At 38.2% G+C, this 21,477-nt stretch overlaps 2 protein-coding genes across 2 annotated transcripts in view; one reads left to right on the top strand and one right to left on the bottom strand.

Annotated features, from left to right (window-relative positions):
* The window catches only part of LOC147074208 (integrin alpha-PS3-like), a 75,591-nt gene extending 72,058 nt beyond the window's left edge, over nucleotides 1–3,533 (top strand). Inside the window, exon 25 of the mRNA XM_085944018.1 lies at nucleotides 3,386–3,533. Coding sequence (XP_085800144.1) covers nucleotides 3,386–3,403 — 18 coding nt within the window. The 3' untranslated portion in view covers nucleotides 3,404–3,533. The remainder of the gene's footprint in view (nucleotides 1–3,385) is intronic.
* Nucleotides 3,534–6,824: 3,291 nt separating this feature from the next.
* Dhc62B (Dynein heavy chain at 62B) lies at nucleotides 6,825–21,129 on the bottom strand. The gene is made up of 2 exons (XM_085943926.1): nucleotides 21,001–21,129; nucleotides 6,825–18,693 (listed from the first exon to the last, which is right to left on the bottom strand). The coding sequence occupies exons 1-2, from the start codon at nucleotides 21,127–21,129 to the stop codon at nucleotides 7,036–7,038; spliced, it is 11,787 nt and encodes a 3,928-aa protein (XP_085800052.1). The 3' UTR covers nucleotides 6,825–7,035.
* Between the last annotated feature and the right edge of the window lie 348 nt (nucleotides 21,130–21,477).

The raw sequence follows: 21,477 nt of genomic DNA, 5'->3' as shown, positions 1-21,477 counted from the left end.
ATATAAGACATTCAATTCAACTACCGACATATTTTTCTTTTTATGCCTAAATATTTTATCTACAGATAGCTAAAAGTAGACGTTTATATACATAATAATAAGTGAGGTATCTATGATTTAAGGTCATTTCTAAACTCCGAGACCATCGTGGCAACGGGAGTGTTAAAAAATAATGTTCAATTATTAAAGGTCCCAATAATATTATTTTTTGACACAAGCAAAATATGTTAAAAATCTGTACTTAGAGATCTCATAATAATTACATCACGCTAAATATACAATAAATATACAATATGTATCTACGGCATAATTTAAAAAAAAGCATACGAAACAAAAAATATTATTATGAAACACCACTGGATTATTGAAACATCTATAGCAAAAATTAATGTTAGCAATGTCAATTTTAAAATACCTTTCTTGGCGTAACACGTTACATTTCCAGCCAGCTGGATTTCTTAAACGCTTCCTTGATTCTCCAGGTAGAGATTCTGTCACACTTACTAATGAAACATCCATTATTAATTAGTAAAAACAAGCAAATAGACGAAGCAAAATCAAGACTTTCTCACTGCACAGACGCGAACGGTTTGACGCGGTTGTATCAGTGTTGCCATATTTTGAAAGTGGAATTATAGTACAGAGCCTCCAAAATTATAGTATTTGGAGATAAAATATAGTACGCGTTGTCATCTGTTGAAAATAAAATTTTTCCCAATTTTTCATAGTCGGCTCGTTTTTATTAGGAAAAATATTTCGTCGCGGGCCGCAGGTTCCCGATTTTTCATAGTCGGCTTGTTTTTTTTGGGAAAAATATTTCGCCGCGGGAATATTTCGAAGACCACTCGATTGCGAAATGGCAAATGCTGAATTATAGTACTTTTATATAAAATTATAGTACGATTTTCAAAATTACAGTGTTTTGGGCGTACTATACCTATTTTATATCGTACATAGTACGCGGACCAAAATTATAGTACAAATACTATAATTATAGTACGGTTGGCAACACTGGGTTGTATAGAGATTTTAGAGACAATTTAGCGACTCCTTATTTTTTCAAAGAGTGCGCTTGGCGACTCACGTCAATATTAATTTTGATTTTTTGATGAAATTGGGAGGAATTTGAAACTCTCAACTGGAAAAGTCGATAGATCTATCGATAGAGCATCTAAGTACATTCAAAACTCATTTTATCGAAAAATCGCCAGGAGCCAGTTTAGCGACTCGGCGCCTCATATTATAGTATTGGTTAGTTTTTAAAACTCAATTAAACCGTCCGTAAACCAAGCCATACTAGATAATCGTCAAAAAAAATTAGTCTATCTATAAAATATCAGAAATTATGCCATTTAAACATACATAATTTTAGATACCTATTATTTTGTTGATAGAAGATTATTTGGTTCTAGTCGGTTATGTGGAATACAGCGGCAAACACATTTTGAAAATACCCTATATACTGGATTATTAGTAAGTTTGGGTTAGTTTAGGTTAGGTTTGGTTAGGTTAATCTAACAAACAATCCAGTATATCGACTATTTTCAAAATGCGTTTTCCGCTGTATTCCACATAACCGATTTGTACCGATTATTTTTATCTATTATGGCTTGGTTAGATAGGGTTATAAATTTAAAAAAACGAATCAACACCATCTATCTGCAATCCAATGACATTATTAATGGACATCGCACTCAATACAGTAGCTAGTAAGTAAATTCGCGCATAGCGGCATTCGCACATGTATAGGTAGAGGTCACGCAATTTCCATTATGCGATATCACGCATCGGGAATTTATAGCAATATCACCTTTATTGTAATGGCGTTAGAACAGTGTTTCTAGTGTCAATGTTCATTTGAGCGAACCCATTCGAACCAAACCATTCGACAGACCGGACAAAAAGCATCGGGAATTTATAGCAATATCACCTTTATTGTAATGGCGTTAAAACAGATTATGCCATTCGGCAGACCCAACAAAAAAGTGAGTATCATTTTTTTTCCCAGATGCTTCTTCCATATTAATGTCATTGTCTGCATCCATCGAAAACAAATAAGTATGACTGACAAAGTTTAGTGTGCACTATTTATGTCGGATCTTAACAGCCGACCTCCATCCCTCGCCGCTGGTGAATGTGCATTGAGTTTCGAACAAATAATTGTTCAACTGCATTATTGTATGGCAGTAAAATTTTACAAACGATATTATAAAAATGCAATACAAATCACTATTGCCCGTTTTTTCATAGAGCAAAACCAATGTATTCATAATACAATCCGAATTTGAAATCGAGTGATTCATTTTTAAATTAAAGTTAATTAAGAAGGAAAGCATTGGAGACATTCTTCAGACCGCAAGGAAAATATTAAAGTGTTTACAGAAAATGAAAAATCGCAAAGAATCATTTCCAACAGTTAATATGTAACTCCAGTCTTTGTGCTTTTTACGTTTTTATTAGCTCGTATTCTTGTTTGTCCGATGGTTGTTTGTCCTGTACAAATCTTGCAATCGATTTTTAACTAACTTCCCGACTAGCTAGACATTTGAAACTTTTAGAATATATCAGAACACTATGCCAAAGCATTCTTTACTATAATACTTTAATACTTTTAGCCATCTTTAAGCAGAATTGAATTCATTTTCAGTTGATTCTGTTTTGTATGAAAAGTTATTTCGACACCATTATTTTTGTTGCTAGGGTCTGGGGTCCAAGCAACTAAATTAATAATATATACGTGCGTTACTATGTAAATCAATATGACATTTCAGTATTACTTCTATCAAGTACAAATATTTTTGATCGTTTAAGCTAGTCAAGTTAAGTTTATATGATTCCACAGAAAATTTAAAAACGTATGTAAAAAGTTCTTTTTATCTTGTAATTATATAAATATTAATTTGCTCCACTACTTAGTGACTGTAGTAGATGATTCTAACATTTAAATTGTGTTTACTAATGGAAAGTTATTTCAGTGTAATCCGTAAAAAGTAAAAGACTATTATTGGTTGCTAAGGGTGTGGTCCTAGCAACTAAATTATTAATATATACATGCGTTACTATGGAAATCAAAATGAAATGTCAAAATGACATTTCAGTATTCTATATTTGTTTGTTTGTTTGTTTTTTATTTACTTCATTTATCAAGTTCAAGTTTGAGCATATTGAGCATAATAATTCAACAGAAAATTGAATAAAAAGTTCTTTTTATCTAGTAATTATTATGTATATGGTCATTGAAGTAGGTAAACGAAAATATAAGTGATGATAAATTAACGTACTGAATTATGCCCACACGTATCTTACCTGTGCAGTCAGAAATCTTTTAAACAACAATGTAAGTACCTATTTAATTGAATTAACCTCAAATTTTTTTAATTTTCAGACGGAAACAGATGACTAGGATTTATAGTCATAGTACCAAAGTATGGAATGAAACTGTATGCAAGCTAAAATGAAATGCATACAACAATGTGACTTATATTTTATGGCTGATAGGCAGTGATGTCCCTACTTAAAATGCCGCCCCTAGGCAGTACCAAAATGCTGCCCCATTTTTTATACAGTATTTTTATCACCCTTTTGTGACTCCAGTATCTAAGAAATGTGTTGTATTGATACATTACTAACAAAATATACACCAATAAAGCATACAAAATTAAATTTTGATACAAAAAGCGAATAAATATAATTAAGTTAGACACTTACCCAAATCATCAAAGTCTGATGTCATATTTGGTTGATATTTCTGACACATTTGGTTTATACCATTAATAGCAATACACAGATTTGTTATTTGAGGCGTCTAATTCCAAAACATTCCACATTTGGTCAAAATCGAGAAAAAAATACGCACGTATTCTTTGTATAATTTTACACAATATGTATTGATCTATAAATTCCAAAACGCGAAAAAAAATATTTTAAGTCTCGATTTATTACAAAAAGCGCCAAGTCCGTGTTTCATATTATTTAAAGCTTGCTTGATTTCGCGCGTGTTTAAGTCAACCAATAAGAGAACGTTCGATATTAAAAAGGGCATATCCAATGCTGTAAGCATCTGGTAAACTCATGACAGTGCCATGGAAATATGTGCCATATGCAGCATAAATTAAAAAGTGAGGTACAAGTAACGCTATGTCCTATTTTATTTTGCCTATATTTATTACATTTAAGAGTTTATCGGCTGAAACAAATTGCCATTTGGTTCTAATTTCGACGTAGAATACAACGGAAAAAATAATCTCACGTTAAAACAAATAATTGAAGCTTGAAACATGAAAACGTCCCGAAAATATTGAATTGTGGACTTGTCGCTTTTTGTAATTAGACGCCTCATTTCCACACCATTTTTACAAAGCTATTATTGTAGGTAGGTACAACATGTAAACAAAATATTTTTAGCTATTTCTTATAAGTATACAAAATCTCGATTTGCCGCCCTTCGAGTAACTCCCGCCCCCAAGCGACGCTCAATCTGCCTACCCCCACGGAACGTCACTGCTGATAGGACTGTGTATATTAGTTATCTTTTTATCCAAAAATATTTTGATAAATGTGTCACAAATTATTGGTGCCGGACGAAATGTCAGATAGGTTGTAAATGCAGGCATCCAAGTTTATGCAGAGGACATTGTTTTTAACTTAATCAAATTCGATATTTCAATTTCTTTATGAACAAATTTAAGCTTGAGTTTTATTGAAACTAAGAATAAGAAGTGGGTTAGCCTCAGAGTAATAATATAAAGAGAGTCGGTATTGTTTGGCAAAATGAAGCCATGTTTCTTCATAGCGTATCTTCTGCACAGTAGAATCTCAATTTTATTATTAACTTAACTATGAAACGTTATACCGTCATGTTGCTTCTCAGTACGGCTAACAAATTTAAACACAACATAGTTAAACATATTTTATACTAAATTACTAAAAAGAATTACCACTAACTTTATATTTACCTCATATAATAAATTTCAGCAATATGTGCTCGCAGTTTTTAAATAACTAGTCATCATTCAAATCAATATTTACCGGCGACGTGTACAAAAAATATTTAATTCAGCCGTAGAAATTCTATTTTATTCTAACGCGTATTGCGGAGGTATAAGCGTGCAGATGCTTTCTCACTCGCACTTATGATTGGTTTTTGTTTAGGCCTTGGGGTAGAACCTGTTTCATCCCAGACTCTTAAATTTTTGCTCAAAATTTACTTTCTGTGATTATCTTTAAAATAGTATAATACTGACTGAAAAAAATATTATTAAAAATCGATCGTTTAAACCAGTGCTTCTCAACCGGTACTTCACAGAAAATTTCTGGTGGTCCATGAATTTTTCCCGTCCAAATGCTTATGCTAAAAATTCCAATAAAATCTTTAAAACACATGCATATGCAAGTGTTTTCGATTAATGGTTTTACATGATGAAATCAACCGCAATCAGACGTCATTCATTATACGTTAGTATATAAATAAAAGAAGCCAGAAGAGAACTTCAACCTGGCTTGCCTGTTCTTCAAGTCGACCAGATTCCGGCGTCCTGGAAGACCGCTAAATACAATCTACAGAGTATATACGGCGGAGCTACGGGATGCTGGTTTGACCTGGAACGAAGCAAGAAGACTGGCGAGCGACAGGGATTCTTGGAGGCGCCGCGTGGTATCCATATGCTCCAGTTAAGGGGCGGATATGGCCAAAGAAGAAGAAGAAGTATATAAATAATATATTTTTATTTCTATATTAGCGGTCCGCAAAACGTTTATCTTATTTTCAGCGGTCCGCAGGTGTAACAATGTTGAGAAACACTGGTTTAAACTGTAGAACATAATTTACCTACTTAAGACTAGTATATTGACTTTCAAGCAAATCTGGTAAAAAACCTGTTCTATTTTTTTATAATAAAATTTAAGCTGTTGGTGGTGTCAAAAAATGCTAGATTTAATGCCATATTCTGATAAGAAATACCTACACTAAGTTGGCAATGATGCATGATGATATTCAAATTTGAATGTTCACTCACCATATTTCTTTTTCCAGCTGATCACCTAATAAAATATTCACATATTTTATAGAATAATTATGAACCTCCGATATATTGAATTTGGCTTTGTAATTCTAGATGTTCTATCAAACCTCAATTCCAGCAATTACGTTGCTTACCTTTGAAACTGTGAATTTTAATGATCTAGGTATAGATATACCACCATAAACTGTCAAGTGTTCGAATTTGAACTACGCTCATTACAATAATAAAAGTATTGAATGATATGTCATAAATGATTTATAGTAAAAATATACAATAGAATATTTAAAAAATATTGTATTGTCATAATCTCTATAAGTCTTTACATATTTATTAACTCTCTGTAAAAATGATTATATTATTTTTATACCAAAAATTAAAATACCTACTAAAAATGAAAAATGTATTTAATTATTTAAAATAATTAACATAATTTTATAATCACTTTAAAGGGGGATGAAGTAATAAATATTATAATATGTTGGGTATTACTATTGGGACTGCCAAATGTTGGTAAGTATCGAAACCATGTCATGGAGTAATCGCAATTTGAAGTTTGACATGCCCTCTAAAATCAGGCATAATACTAATTTCTTTGTGTTTTATGTGCATGTTCTATATATCGGATGATCTTGAATTTTTTTCTAGCATACATATTTATATATAGACACATAATCCGTTGTTGACTCTAAATACCTAAATTATCGACTTACCAACATTTGGCAGTAACAAACAGGCTGCCATCTTGTTTATGGCTGGTACACAATTTTTTTTTCAAAGTCCAAATTCATAGGAAGATACCTACATAGTTTTGGGATAATAAACACTCAATGAAAATAAAGTTTTGTCATGTTTGCTCTTTGATTGGTCAGGTTCAGCATTTGGTATATATTTCCCCTATTAAGCTAGATATTCTGCTGATTGACATTAACCTATATTCAATAGTGGCCATATTACAATATATTAAATAGAAAACATGCAAACATAAGACTTTTATAACGGCTTAATAATGATATTATTAAGCGTTTAATTGCAGGATTAAAGCCGTGCTACGTTTTATCCAATGGGCCGTGGATTTATTGGATGGTAACATCAGCGACAGAACAAAATTCGAAGAATGTCCTGTAGTTGCTAGAATACCCTTCCTCTCGAGCGTCTTATAAAGAGGACACCTATATTTAGTCCCCTCAACAAATTTAACTTTTAACACGGGATAAAACCTAATGAGAGGCATGGCTTCGTTCAATATTTTCGGATGCTGCTCGTCTATAGAGTGTGTCGCGGCATTCCAGCGTGCTCCATCTATAAACGGACCGTAAACGTACACCCCCACCTGGGACGGATCGACAGTTTCATTCGGACGCAGCACCTCGCAATCGAAAATCAACGTGTCGATCGGAATTTTTTTGTGCCTCGCGTAATTCTGCATGCCGCCCGTCAGAAATGCCTGAGTGAAAAAGAACCCAGACAGCCAAAACGACGCAGGTTTTCCGTTATCGTGCCACGATTGCAAAAAATTTAACCTCTCAATCAAATCGGTGACGTAACTGGCCAGCGGTTTTAAACTCGGATAAGACACCTTAGCCCAGTTAATCGGTATCTTACCGATCATCATTGAATTAACTTGCGTTTCCATATGCGGCGACATCACCACCAATCCTTTGATAGCTTTTTGAATGTTATGTAAAGATGATGTGATTTCATATATCAATTTATTAAATCGTTCCATTTCTTGAACGAGCACCGTATTCATAGATTCATTATAACTGACAGGATAATTGATCTTCACCGTTTCCGTGTCGAATAACGGAGGTAGTTTAGATAAAATCTCCCCACAAATATGGTTCAGTAGCGAATCCGTGTCTTCGTTGGCCGCCTTTCCAACGCTACCGCCGTGAACTGACAAAATAGCGTTTGTCAAATCCATGGATGCATTATAATCACGGGATATACCGGCGTTCATGTGCAAGCCGAACACTTCAGGGGACGATATTTGAGGAATCAATTCAATATGTGACAGATAATCTTTATATTCACACCTTCTCGGTAAACCATAACAGGAGCCGTGACTCGAGAAAGAATATGACGATTTCCTGACCACATACTCGTTGATGTAATCTTTCAATAGCGTAACAATGAGTCTGCGGTCCCAGTCGTCCGTGACCCTACCGCCGTAATTACATTCGCCTGTCAAGTAAGAGATGGCGACGTAAGGTATCTCATTGTATTGATTCAAAAACATCTGCAGCTGCATTACGGATATTTGAAAATCGGAGTCGTTGAAACCGTAGGGTATATTCCAGCCGAGCGCACCGAATTTCCGTCTTTCCTGCACGACCGCGTGGAAGAAACAAATACCATATAAAAGCTTGCTGAAGACTTTATCTTTCCCCGGACATCCCTCGTAGAATTGTGTCTCTTTCAAAGGTTCGGACATGTACGTGCGGTATAGATTATTCTGAAGGCCGGTCGGCGGTTGGTTGGTCATCTTCACACCGATCTGCAGAATGGATTGAGGGAAGTCGTCCGAGGGATAACTGGTCAACCAAAGGCGGAAACTCATGTCGGTGTTGGTCAGGTCGAAGCTCTCGCAGATGTTTTCCAAAGTCGGCAGCCACGACACCGCGAGATGGCAGTTCTGGAGACAGACCCATCCGCCTTCCGATTGCGCCTGCTCAATTAACGCCTGAGCGATCGGGCCCTGTCCTTGCCCGAGCGATATCGAGTGAAATTTACCACTGTACCCCATCTTTTCTGTAAACTTGCACAGAGCTCCCATAGGGTCCGCCCCGGGAGACAATATAAATATCAGCGGCACGAGACAATTCGAATCGTTGTAAGATTTGTTTATATCAAACGACGGCGGGGTTACAAACTTCTTTCCCAATTTACTCTCAACGAAAGCCGTTATCGCTTCGATAAGTTTGTCAGGTCTCAATATACGTACAATCAACAATCTCTGAAAGTCGGTCAGTCTCTCGTTCCACGGATCGGGAAATACTTCATCTTGAGGGTCGACGCAATCGTAAATTATTTTCCATGACTGTGACGTTTGCAAAAAAGTATTTTGAAATTCCTCAAAGCCGGGCATTTCGGTCAGTCTGCAAACTTCATCCCAGGATTTTTGAGACAACCACTCGATCGGATTCTCATAAGGATTGTCCACCGATATACCGCCAGTTAACAAGAAATTAAATTCAGCACCGTCAATATGATGTGTAGAGATCATCATTTTCGAACATAAAATAAACGAAAACATTAATTTATCCTTTTCAAACAGAGAGCGACACACGTTTGAATACAAATTATATGTAAACGCGTCTTTTAGGAACGTTAAACGTCTCTCTACGTTCTTTGACTTATTAGCAGTCTCTATGGACACGACATAAAGATTAATAAACCACGACAGAGAATATTGGTACATGGGGTCTATATTTGGCAAGTCTGTTACACAGTAATAAATAACAGCCGAGTGCGTTGCGATTGGACGATACATATGTCTAAACTCTTCAATCATCGATTCTGTCTCTTTCGCCGCTTCTTTTCTTTTTATTATCTCAACCGATAAGATTTTCGAAGAGTCCAGAATCTCTATGGCGGCTTCGTCTTCCAATATATCTCCTTTGGTCTCTTGCAGCGTTCTCAAAATGCTGTTCTCGATTCTTTTCAGAGCGGAATTGTTCTCCGCGCTCTCCACGATTAGCTTCTCTCTCTTCTCCTGTAGGTCTGGTCTCTCTTTTGCGACAACGATACCCAACAACTGATCCTCCAAGCCGTCTACGGTGAGAGCAAAATTGATGAGTGTCACTTTGTTGAAGACCTCCGGCAAATAGTGAGGATTCCTCAACTTGGTTGTCATATACAATCGAAATCTACGACTGTACTCAATGACGTTCTCTCCCAAAGCTATATACTGCTTGTCGCCTTGGGTATAAGTGTTCTTCGTTAGTATCGGATCCAGCGGCGCCTCCAGTTCTTCAAGAATATTTTCTATTAGTGCCGGCATGCCGTACTCCAGACAAGGCTCCAATATTTTCATATAATCCGGATCTGTCAACTTGGTAATGTGTAAATCGTTAACCTTTTCCATTCTTTTGATCCACTTATTGGCCTGACCTTGCGGGTCAATCAACAATGACCATCTTATGGACGTATCTTGAATGATGGCGTTATCCGTTGATATCTGATCCCTCGGTAAGCCCGTTATGTACCAATTCTGTATTTTGATGTCGGTACCCAAGACTTTGCTAAAGACGTAATCCTCTGAAAATGGTATCTGCTTCTCTACGATGGACTTCTTCCAGCTAAGAATCGTTTCGGTTCTTATCGGCATGGTGAATGGAGACAGATAAGCTATAAATCCGCACGACATTAAAATATCTCCAGCTAAATTGTCATACAGGATTTGAAGATTCTCCGCTGCCGATGTCCATCTGGATTTCTCTCCGCCCAGTCCACCGATTAATTTCTCAGCTCGGTACAATTTATTAATGCACAGTTCCACGTCTTCTTCCAGTTGTTGTTTCTTCAAATTGGCTTCTTCCAACGCGGCATTCAGATCGGCCACTTTCTTCTCGAGTCGAGCCACACTCGCTTTCTTTTCGTCCAGTATAGCCATCGTGGTGGCAAATTCGTTCTCTGCGGCTTGCAGCTTAGCTTTTTTGGGCGCCACAACTTTGGCGACGGCATCGTACATATCCATGGCGATCACCCATTTGCACAAGCCCTCCGCGGCGGTCGAAGCCTTGGCTATGATCCTCGGCTGAAAATCTTTATGCGGGAGGTACTCTTTCCGTATCTTCAGCATCGTGGCCACAGGGATACTATCCTTATCAAACTCTTTTAAACTTTGAAGAAAAGACATGTCTCCCAGCAGTCTCTTACTCGGACCCCAATAGTCGAATATCTTCTTTCCGGGATTGCTCGGATCGGGTATTTTATCCGGCGGAATACTTTTCATGACACAAACTGCAGCCATGACCAGCTTAATAGCCGCCGGAGGATTTTGCATAGATTTAACCAATGTTATGTCGCTAGGTTTTAAAGTATTCAAGGCGTCGATGGCGTCTTCTAGAATTGGAATGGCGAGAGCCAGATCTGCCTCGCAGTCTTTTTTAAGAATCTGGGCGGCGGCAGCTTGTTCATTGGCGATTTTCTCATCTTCCCGCACCTGAACGGTAGCTTTGTCGGCTTCTATGGTCTCCCGTTCGATCTCCTCCATCATCTCCGCACCTTTCACTGCCATGATGATCAGCTGCGGCTTCAGTTCGTTCAATTCGGACTGCATGGCCGAAACGGCCTCCGCAGCCATTCTCAATTTGTCTAAACCGTTGACGTATCGCAATTTGGCTAACATTAATTCTTGTTGCTTCTTATTGGTGAGCGATGTAAACGATTTAATCAGGTCTAAATAGGATGCTGACGTTACGTAAGTCTTGCGTGAGAACTTTTTATAAAACTCATCAGAAATACGGCGTGCATCGATGTGGAAATATTTACAGATATCGACGCACGCCACTTTTATCTCATCTGTCAAATTGACACTCTCCATGTAGTGATGGGCGACCTTCTCTAAGGCGTCTTCCGGCCAACATTCAAACCAATCGATCGTGCAGCAATTCACCAGGGACGGATAGAGTCTCAACCTGTTCCGGAAAGAATTACCAATCGGGCTAAAGCATAAACACATATGAAGTTTGGCTTTACACTTGCCTATGAAAAATGCAAACACCTGTAGCGCACTAACATCGAGGTTTCTATTGCCGCCTTGGGCTTCCAGCCTGACCAGCTCCAATATCTCTTGCCTCTCGTCCAACTCATAGAGGTTAGGAACCTCTCCGGAATTCAACAGGCTGTCAATATTTCGGATGAACTCTTCGTCCTGTATCTGCCCTTCGGTGAATAGAAACGCCGTCTCCTTCCCGTGGCCGCCCGCCTGTTTCAGTACCTTCTTCAGATCCTCCCGCCAGTCTCTTACGCCATAACTCTTGGTGATCTCCGGCTGAAAGAGAATCTTACCGCTCATGATGCTCGCCAGCCTCGTGAGGGACTGTCTCCCCGAACCGCCAACGCCCACCAAAAGAGCGCTACCGCCGGCCATCGAAAATATTCTACAGATCCTCGACAAATGCTCTAAAGCGTACTTAAACAAAACTATATTCATCTTGGTCTTGTGCACCGAGTTGTATTCTTCCAACGAAGCGAGTGCTTTATCATAAAACACTTCCATATCCGGTATTTCTTCATATTTTTTATCTTCGTCTAAAGAATCTGGATCTAAATACGTTCCAAACATTAATCCCTTGAGAGACTCTTCGGTGACCAGTCCGTTTTCATCAATATAATTCTCACAAACGATATTAAAAGGTTCTTTGAAATAGTCTCTCGTGCATTTTTGAAGTTTATTAAAAAACCACAATCTATCATCGTCATCGACCAGTCTATCGTAGAAAACTCTCAATATTTCATGAATCCATAATTTAATAAATACCGTCTTACTGTCGACAGTATCTTTCTTCACAAGCGAACATCCTTGCACGACCCTCGCAAAATCTCTGAGATTAAATATATAATGCGACTTAGCTGGCGTAGGTCGCAGTTCTTTCATCGCCGACTGATATATGTCCATAGTGCCGGCGACAATCGAGTTTATAGACGGCATGGCATCGTTTCCGAAACTGTTCCTCCTCATACTAATCTGTAAAATATTTGTAAAGATCCTGCTCATAGTCTCATCGGTGAATTCATTAATGGCAAACATGTCGTAATGGCGTAACAGTCGCTGGTATATCAACTGTTTACTACCGCCGACCGGACCCAGAGCCGCCAACAATAAAACGTCTGCAATGAAAATCTTTTCTGTAGTCTTTAAATTATACCAATGTTTATGGTCGAAGTATTGCCGTATCACTTCGATGGCCGGCTGCGCCCCATATTCTTCTTTGGCCGGCATGTTCATATCGTCGATAAATATCACGGCAGTGCTTCCTTTGGACGGTCCGTAGAATCTATTCTTTCGTTTGTAAAGCTTCGATAGAATAAGCTCTTGCGTCTGATTCGCGGACGTCGTAGTCGTGAATGTGATAAAAATCGGTGTGTATTTATCCATTGACAGCTGATTCATCATGAAATCCTGGACGTAGAAGCTTTTACCGGTGCCCGTTGGTCCGATGAGAAGCATCGGCCGTTTGTGTTTCACATGAAGGTCTAAGAAGAAAGTATACTTTGCCGTATCGATCGTCGGCACCACGGTCTGTTGCAAGTTTATCGTTTCGATCATTTTGACGGTCTTCGCGACCTCTTGCCAAGGTTTCCAGCAGCCTTTCTGTTTGTATTGGTATATGTAATCGTAGAACTGTCCCTCGACAGGAATGGATACGTCGAGTTTCTCCAGGGAATCCGGGACGCTCTGTTCTTTTTTTAAGAAATCTCTTAAATGCTCGTCGAAACGATCTCTGGAATCGGTGTCTAACAATCCGCCTATCCCCCATACGATTGCAAAAATAAACGATGCTTTAATCCATGTTTTGATATACTTTGAATCTTCTTCAACCTCTATCGCGTCATCCATTAACATTTCTACAAGATGCAATGTTGTCATAACCAAATTTATTTCTCCCCCTGTAATATACTGAAAGCATTTTTTTCTAACAAAATCTAACATCGAAGGGAAACTCCACATGCAAAAATCAAACAGCAATTGCTCGTAACCCTCTTTCCAATCAATATTACAATCGTTTACCCACGATTTAATGAAAGGCTCCAGACCTAATGTACAAGATTCCATGTATATCATCCCGCACCTTGAAACGGTAGCGGGGGACGCCTGCGACAAATCCATAACCTCAAAAATCATCGACATGGTATCTGACATGGCTATGACTTCTCCCGATGTGAGACACAGCTTTTTATTGTCGTCGAGAACCGTGTTCATGTTTTCGATCCACACAGCATCCACTGGCCCGTCGAAAATAATCCATTTTCTTCTAGAACTGTCGTCTTCTACATATTTCCTGAAGGTGTTTGCGACAACACCGTCAGTCCATTCGTAGGAAACCGGATCGAAGGCGCCGTAGAGCTGTGAACTTGTAAGGGCCTTAGGATTGATAACTCTATATCTGACATCGGGGTCTCCTTTGCCGTCTATAAAAGACAGAGCCGCGGATAGTGTCTTTAATGTTGTAGTTTTACCAGAGAACGGATCACCAACTAACATGAATCCGTGACGTACAATCATCATTTCGTAAGTTTGAATTATTTTCGTCTGAAAAGAGCTGACGGGCTGCAGATTATTTTTGGCACAAATATCGACAGCGGCGTTTATTAACTTGGTATAATCCTGACGAGGTAAAGCCACATCGGGAAAGACGTCTGATATTATTCCTTCGAACAGCGGCACGTCGAACGAGAGAAACTTGGGCAGATTCACATCGGTGAGCGAGCGAAGGAGCAATATATTTTCGTCCTCTTCCGGGAATTTCTTTTTATTGTTACCGCACGCGGAGAGCACAGTTTTGACAGCCCTCATACCGTAATCGTAATGATTCTGCGTCGACAACTGCTCAGAGCAAAGACGATACGTTGTGACAATTTTAACGGACAGATTCCTGGCATCCATAAACCCGTACGAGTAGAGCGATATTTCACCGATCATCGCATAATCGGGCACCATCATGGCTACGGTGCGGAATAAAACTTTAAGGTTATCAGGTAATTCCGATCGTCCCGCATATCCCGGATTCATCGTGATGCAAACGTAACATGCGGGATTTAAACTCAAGAGCGTGCCTTCGAATAAAAATTTCTCCACATTCTGCCGCACCGCCTGAATAATGCACAATATTTGCTGAGCGACCACCGATAACACTTCCACGTCGATCCGATTGAACTCGTCGAAACAAGCCCACGCGCCGCATGATGCTAAACCTTTAAAAAATTTACCCATAGCCTTATAATCGAGACCATCTGAACAATTAAAGACTATACACTGTACGGCGATAGCTTTCGCCAGGTCTTTTGTGGTTTCTGTTTTACCAGTTCCAGCAGGTCCCTCAGGAGCACCATTAAGGTGTAGAAAATAGGCCCCTACAAGTGTCCTGTAGCAGCGATCTGTCAGCGGAGTAATCACAAGTCTGTCGGTGTTTCCCAGGTATTCGTATGCATATTTCACGACAGCGTTAATAATTTTAACATTAACATTTTCATCTTCCCAATAGTAACGCAACTGTGCCAGCCAATTAAAGTCATTGTCATTTGTCACATTTTTAACGGTGAGCTCCTGGATGACGTCTTTTGCGTGCACATCAATGACGATTAATGCCTTGATGGAAATCCTCGCCAAGTTCGTCAACGTCGATGAACGCACCAAAGTGACTAGATTATTCAACTGGACGTTTAATGCTTTGTGGAATTTCTTCAACTGGTTAATATTATGCGTTTTTAAACACTCATGTACCTCCGCTGCCCAATATATTTGAGAAACACACAAAACAACCATTCCTTCCCAAAGAGTTACCCATTCTTCCCTGGAAATTTTCGGATATTGGACATAGCTGAGCTTTATTTCCGTGTACACAGCCAACAACATCTGCTCCTCCACTTGCACCAGCCACTTTTCTACGCTACCTTTCGCCGCCGCGGTCGATATGACTTCGAGTACCGCCACCCGTTCATTTTCTTTGCTGCTAAACGCATGGATAAAAAGATCATCGTCAAACTCCAACTTATTAATGCCTTCAAAGCATTTCTTCAAATGCGGTTGCACTTTCAGGGGATTCGTAGTCTCCGATAAAATCTCCAAGATTTCATCATTCGACAAAAAGAAGAACCTCGGAAAGTAAAGTCTTTTTTTCTCCAAATAATTATTGACGCCTTCGTTCACCTTCTCCAATAGATCGTAAGCACTCTTCATGTCTTCCAAGAGTCCGATTTCACCGGCCGTTCCCAAAACCAACGGGTTCTTCTGTATAATCTCCATGTACCTTTTATAGACTGTGTCCACTTCTCTGAACATCACCCCCTCTTCAGGCATCTGGGCGACGATATATTTCGACGAAAATATAGGCAAAAGATACAGCCACTGACTCTGGACTTTGCCCCACTCTTCAATCGCCGAATTAATCCTGATGAGCTTGTCATACCACGCCCTCACTTCGACTTCAAAAGGCTTAACGAACGCCGACCCGCGCATACCGATAGTCTTAACAATCTGATCATCCAATATAGCCTGAATGTCATCCAATTGAAACAGAATAGTAATACCGGTGTCTTTATACAGATTAGTTTTAAATTCAACGTCCTTCCACTCTGCTTTCATTTTGTGCAGGTTAGTTATCAGCGCCAATTCCTTGCACGCTCCGACACTGATAATCTCGTACTTCTCCAAATCGGCCCAAAGATTCAGTTTGATTATCTTCCTTATCGTGGTGCCGGCGTCAGGTGTCAGATCCAGTCCCGCTATCTGAGACATTTCGTCCCAATGCCTCTGCCGCAAGGCCGGATTGCACATAATATTCACCAACTGCACGTACGGCCGCCACTCCTTCAACTCGATCAAGGCTTGCGCGCACAGCTTCATCGGTGCCGGCAAGTTCATGGGATCTGGATCTTCGACGAGGCCCTTAAACCGTCTTTCGTTCCCGTCAGTAATCTGCTGTTTTATTTTACTCTTGTAATTTTTAGATATCTTCGAAAACTCTTTGTAATATTCATCGTGCTTTCCTTCTACTTCAGTGTTATTGATATACTCGAAGGAACCGTCCATCCACGTATAATAACTTGATCTCCATTTGCGTAATAAATACATTAAATTATAAAACGGTAAAATATATCCTTTTAATTCTTCCAAATCGGTATATTGAGAGACAGGGAATTTAAAAACTGTCTCTTCCTTATTTATCCATGAGACGTGTTTTTGACAGTCGTCCAATAGATGCACGAGACGTCGGATATCTTCAAGATACTCCGAAGTGTTATTAATATCGTCCATATCGTCCAGAATCTCCAAATAAGGCATCAGATCCAAGATCTGCTTACTCAATTCGTTTGTTTTTGTCATTAGATTCTCCTCCATATCGTATTTACACGTCTCATAGTTGGTGGAGTTCCGATCGAGTATCGGCTTTATATCACTAAGCCAATTGATTGTCTTGCAATTGAGTTCGATATGTTCTTGAGTCAACGTCGTCATCTCTATTAGTTGACTTAAAACTTTAAGTGACGCTTCAATACGCTCGGCAAGATCTTCTAACAACACTTGTTTGGCGTGTAAGCAATAAGCGCCACTCTCCATGAGCTCACTGGCATCTCTGGGAGTCGCCGAAGCCCTTTCGGCTATTTCTTCAAACTCTTCGCATATTTTATAGCAGTCTTGCTGATGCGAATAACACATCTTTGACAATATTTCATTTTGCAATACGATTGTGCAATTTTTTAACCCCGAGATCATGTCGGTCTGTTGAATTTTACCGACATCAAAATATTCATTTTCAATCATCGCTGTCAAATTATGGTTGACGTCTTGATACATCTTTATCTTCTCGCACGACTCCTCAAACGTGCATTCTTTCTCAGTAAAACATTCAAATTTATCATAATCATTTCCTAATAACATTGAATATTCTTCTGTCAAACTTTCAATATAATCCTTGATAGGCCTGAAAATATCTTCCAAATTACTCTGCAAGCGTTTATGGCTGTCTTCAGCGACCCACTCGTTCAACACGACCGGTATAAAGTTGTAAGCTTCCGGCACACCTGCCAAAGCTTCAAGAGGTAATAAATTCTGCGCGACTGTCGCAATACTGTCTAGAATCCTGTGATAAGCGGAGAATATCTCTTCAAACGACGGATGCATAACAATGTGAGAATCAAACGTCAATTCCATGTGGAGCTTAGGCACTTTTTCTTTGTCTCCCATGCACGTGATGAGAGACTCGATAGATCTCCTCATAAGTTCAACAATATGGAGAGATACCGCAGCGGATGCGCATCGTAACAATTTCATCTTTTTCTTATCCGTCATGGAATTAAGACATTTTGGCTTCTTCAACCAAGATACAATTTGAGGATACCAAACATCCGTTATGATAAATTCCGATTTCAACATATCATCCAGCAGAATACCTTCAAAAGTATCAATAGTCATAACTCCCCTGTGCTTGTAGATTTCAAAATTAATAATATACTGAGGAAACGTTACAACTGAGCTCGTGTGTATTGTATGTAACAAAGGATGAAAAATAAACAGTCTTTCATTATTTCTCTTCCTTGTCAACAGAAACTCATGATAATTTTCAGTCTTCCCTCCGAATCTGAATGGTTTTTCTTCATACCGGATCCTCGGCACTCCAGGAACGTCTCTAACAATTGTCTTCACCGCCAAATCATGCAGGCAACTGCGCCACTCCTGTTTACTCTGCTCCAAAAACTCATTCAGCGCTTTGGGAAACTTTCTTTTCAGCGTCCTCGGAACCAGTTGCAATATTTTGGTCTCCCAACTTTTGATCATGGGCGCCGGAACGATCTTATCGGCATGCTCTTTGATTTCGTCTATGTACTTTGACTGCGGGTCGGGAATGAGCCAGAAGTCTTTGGACACCTTGTATGTGCTAGGAATACATTTTTTCGCACGGAAAGCCTTTTCTTCTAAGAATTCCTTTATCTTCTTATCTTTTGCCTATAAAAAAACAGAGCTGTCACTTCTATATAGTCTGCTATGTATCTAATGGTCTAAATTCATCCATCAACATGTTCAATACCTCTGCTTAGAAACTCAAACACAACAACACAGTTCATAAACTTCTGTGCTAAGTATTCAACTTTTTATCTATTTATTTAACACCATTGACTTACTAATGGACGCACCATAATGAAAAATACACAGGATCTTATAAATGAACCTGCTCATATACATATTGACCGTGTTTAGGAAAAAGGACGTAACCCACACTGAACAAATTTTACAGGAGAGGCAAAAAACCGTTTTTTTAGAGTTTTTAGTTGATATTTTTTTTTAAAATATGCACAGACATTGGGTGCATGATGATTGATGATTTGGTGTAATATATTTTCGATCTAATAATAATTAAAGAAGTTATTACAGAAAAATTATTAAAATTGCGAATAAATGCATTTTTCCATAAATTAAAAATTAATTAATCTCAATTAAAACCTGAATTTAGATAATTCGGCATTTGCGGCTTACTTCCTTTTTATAGAACGTGTATTTAGTTGTATACTTTGTTAATATCTAAAAAAACACTTTTCGAAAAATTGAGGGTTACGCCCTTTTTCCTAAACACAGTCGAGAGTTCTTTTATCAAATAAATAAATATGGTTGGAAAATAAGCTCTACCTACGTTCTAATAAGAGTAATTTATGCATATCTGTATTCATGTCTTTACAGCATTGTTGTCCTATTCTACTAATGCGGCTGCAGGTGTCCACTTAACTATTGCCGCGTTCACATAAAATGCATTCATGTAATTGATCTATTCTACTAACATGTGTTATGTCCTGGTATAGGTCAATGTTTATCTATCTAAAACTCGGCATTCAAACCCAGCGAGAAAGACAAATTACAGGCGACACTACTGCTCCCAGACGAGTAGTGTCACCTGTTGCTATCGTTTATCTGTCACTGATTTTGAATGGCTAGTTTAATTGTAACATCTGGTAAATTACCATTTTGTTTTACATAGTGGTGATAATCTGTTTTATGAGGAACAAAAGAACAAGGAACAAAACTTTTTTTGCATACAGGGAGTCTTATTATCTGTTTGACTATGCAAGTACAAAAAAACTGTAAGCAATCAACTCCAGGTTCGATTCCTGGTGGCGTCCATTACATTTATGTGATTTTCTCAAAGCCTTAATGTTTCTGTGATTGTTTCACTTCTACTACACTAGGTACTGTCACTGGGCCTCGTGACCCGTACGCGTTAAAATGTAAATTATAGTAAATGTGCATATATGAGAGTACAAAAATAAGAACAAGGTTGTTTAGGGATTACTTGAAGAAAATAAGTTTAATAACGCAGTTGTAGAATATACTATTCAGCAATGGCGAAGGGTGGAGATAGGCTGCTAAGATCCGACATAAATAGTGCAAACTTGGTCAGTCATACGTATTTGTTTTCATTGAACTAAAACTACAAATTGCAGATAGTGTTGGTTAGTTTTAAAATTTCAATTAAACCGTGCATAAATTAAGCCATTATAGATATTAGTAAAAAAATATTTGTCTATCTATTGTGGTTTGGTTTAGGCAGGGTAATATGAGCTTTAAAAAACTAACGTACACCATCTGCATTTTGTACTTCAAAGAAAACAATTAAGTATGACTGACAAAGTGTACACTATTTTTGTCAGATCTCCACAGCCTACCTCCACAATGATGGTTTGGCTTAGGCAGGGTTTATTTGAATTTTAAAAACTAGCCAGGACCATCTGCAATAATTTGTATTGTTAGTTCAATGAAAAATAAGTATGACTGAACTGAATACCCCGTTTACACCTCCACGGATTTACTGTGCACAGTAAGAAAATGTATGGGGAAACATGTATTATCCTGCAGTCGGCAAGATTGCGTGCATGAATCAAACTAGTTTGGAAGGTTCTGAATTATCGTTCTGATTTTTTATGCACAAGTAAGATCTGCGCCTGCGCAGTATAACGATAATGGCGTACCTGCCAGTAAAAAAATGAACTAGGCTTGTGATTTTGACGTTAACCGATTTTCAATATGTCCTGTCAAAATAGTACTATAAAATGACAACATCGCATCTCGCGTACTCTTGAAGAAAGAGATTGGAGAGACAGTCAGCACTTTTACATGTAAACTGTTATTGATATTTTAAAATAAGCACTATTGCCGACAGTAATTCCATGCACGTATACAGGCGCTAATAGTTTAGTGTGCACTATTTGTGTTGGATCTTAGTCTACCTCCAGCCCTTCGCCACTGCTATTTAATTTTACTCACCTTTCGTTGATTGTAAAATGGATGTAGCTTGATCGGTAGCTTATCAAACATGTGTTTGTCAGGCGGATTCTTCAATTTGGGGATTTTTAATTTGGACTCCAAAATATTTCTCAATTCTCTACTGTTCATTTTGGTTTCGAGCTGAGCTGTCACTCTCAAAAAAAGGACTACCTATCTCAAAAGAATTCTAGTACTTATACATTTTAAACAATCTAATAAGATTTACATTTTGTAAAGCAAAAGAAAACAGAAATACTGGTGATAGTAGAAAATGAGTGTCAGTTAAATCAATGGTAACTATTAAAACAGTTTTTTAATTATTTTATTTTGTGTAATTGATAAACAAAACAAACTATGACAACGTGACATTTTTAATATATTATGGTTACCATAGTAACACAATAAAATCAATAAATTTTAATAAAGTACGTTCTAAACAAATCATATTCACTTTAAAATAATATAATATCATACCTA

Source organism: Rhyacophila brunnea, unplaced genomic scaffold, assembly GCF_057557595.1.
Source record: "Rhyacophila brunnea isolate RB1 unplaced genomic scaffold, BYU_Rbru_1.0 scaffold_16, whole genome shotgun sequence".
NCBI lineage: Eukaryota > Metazoa > Arthropoda > Insecta > Trichoptera > Rhyacophilidae > Rhyacophila > Rhyacophila brunnea.
The sequence above is the reverse complement of the archived record's forward strand: the minus strand, read 5'-3'. Positions and strand labels throughout refer to the sequence as shown.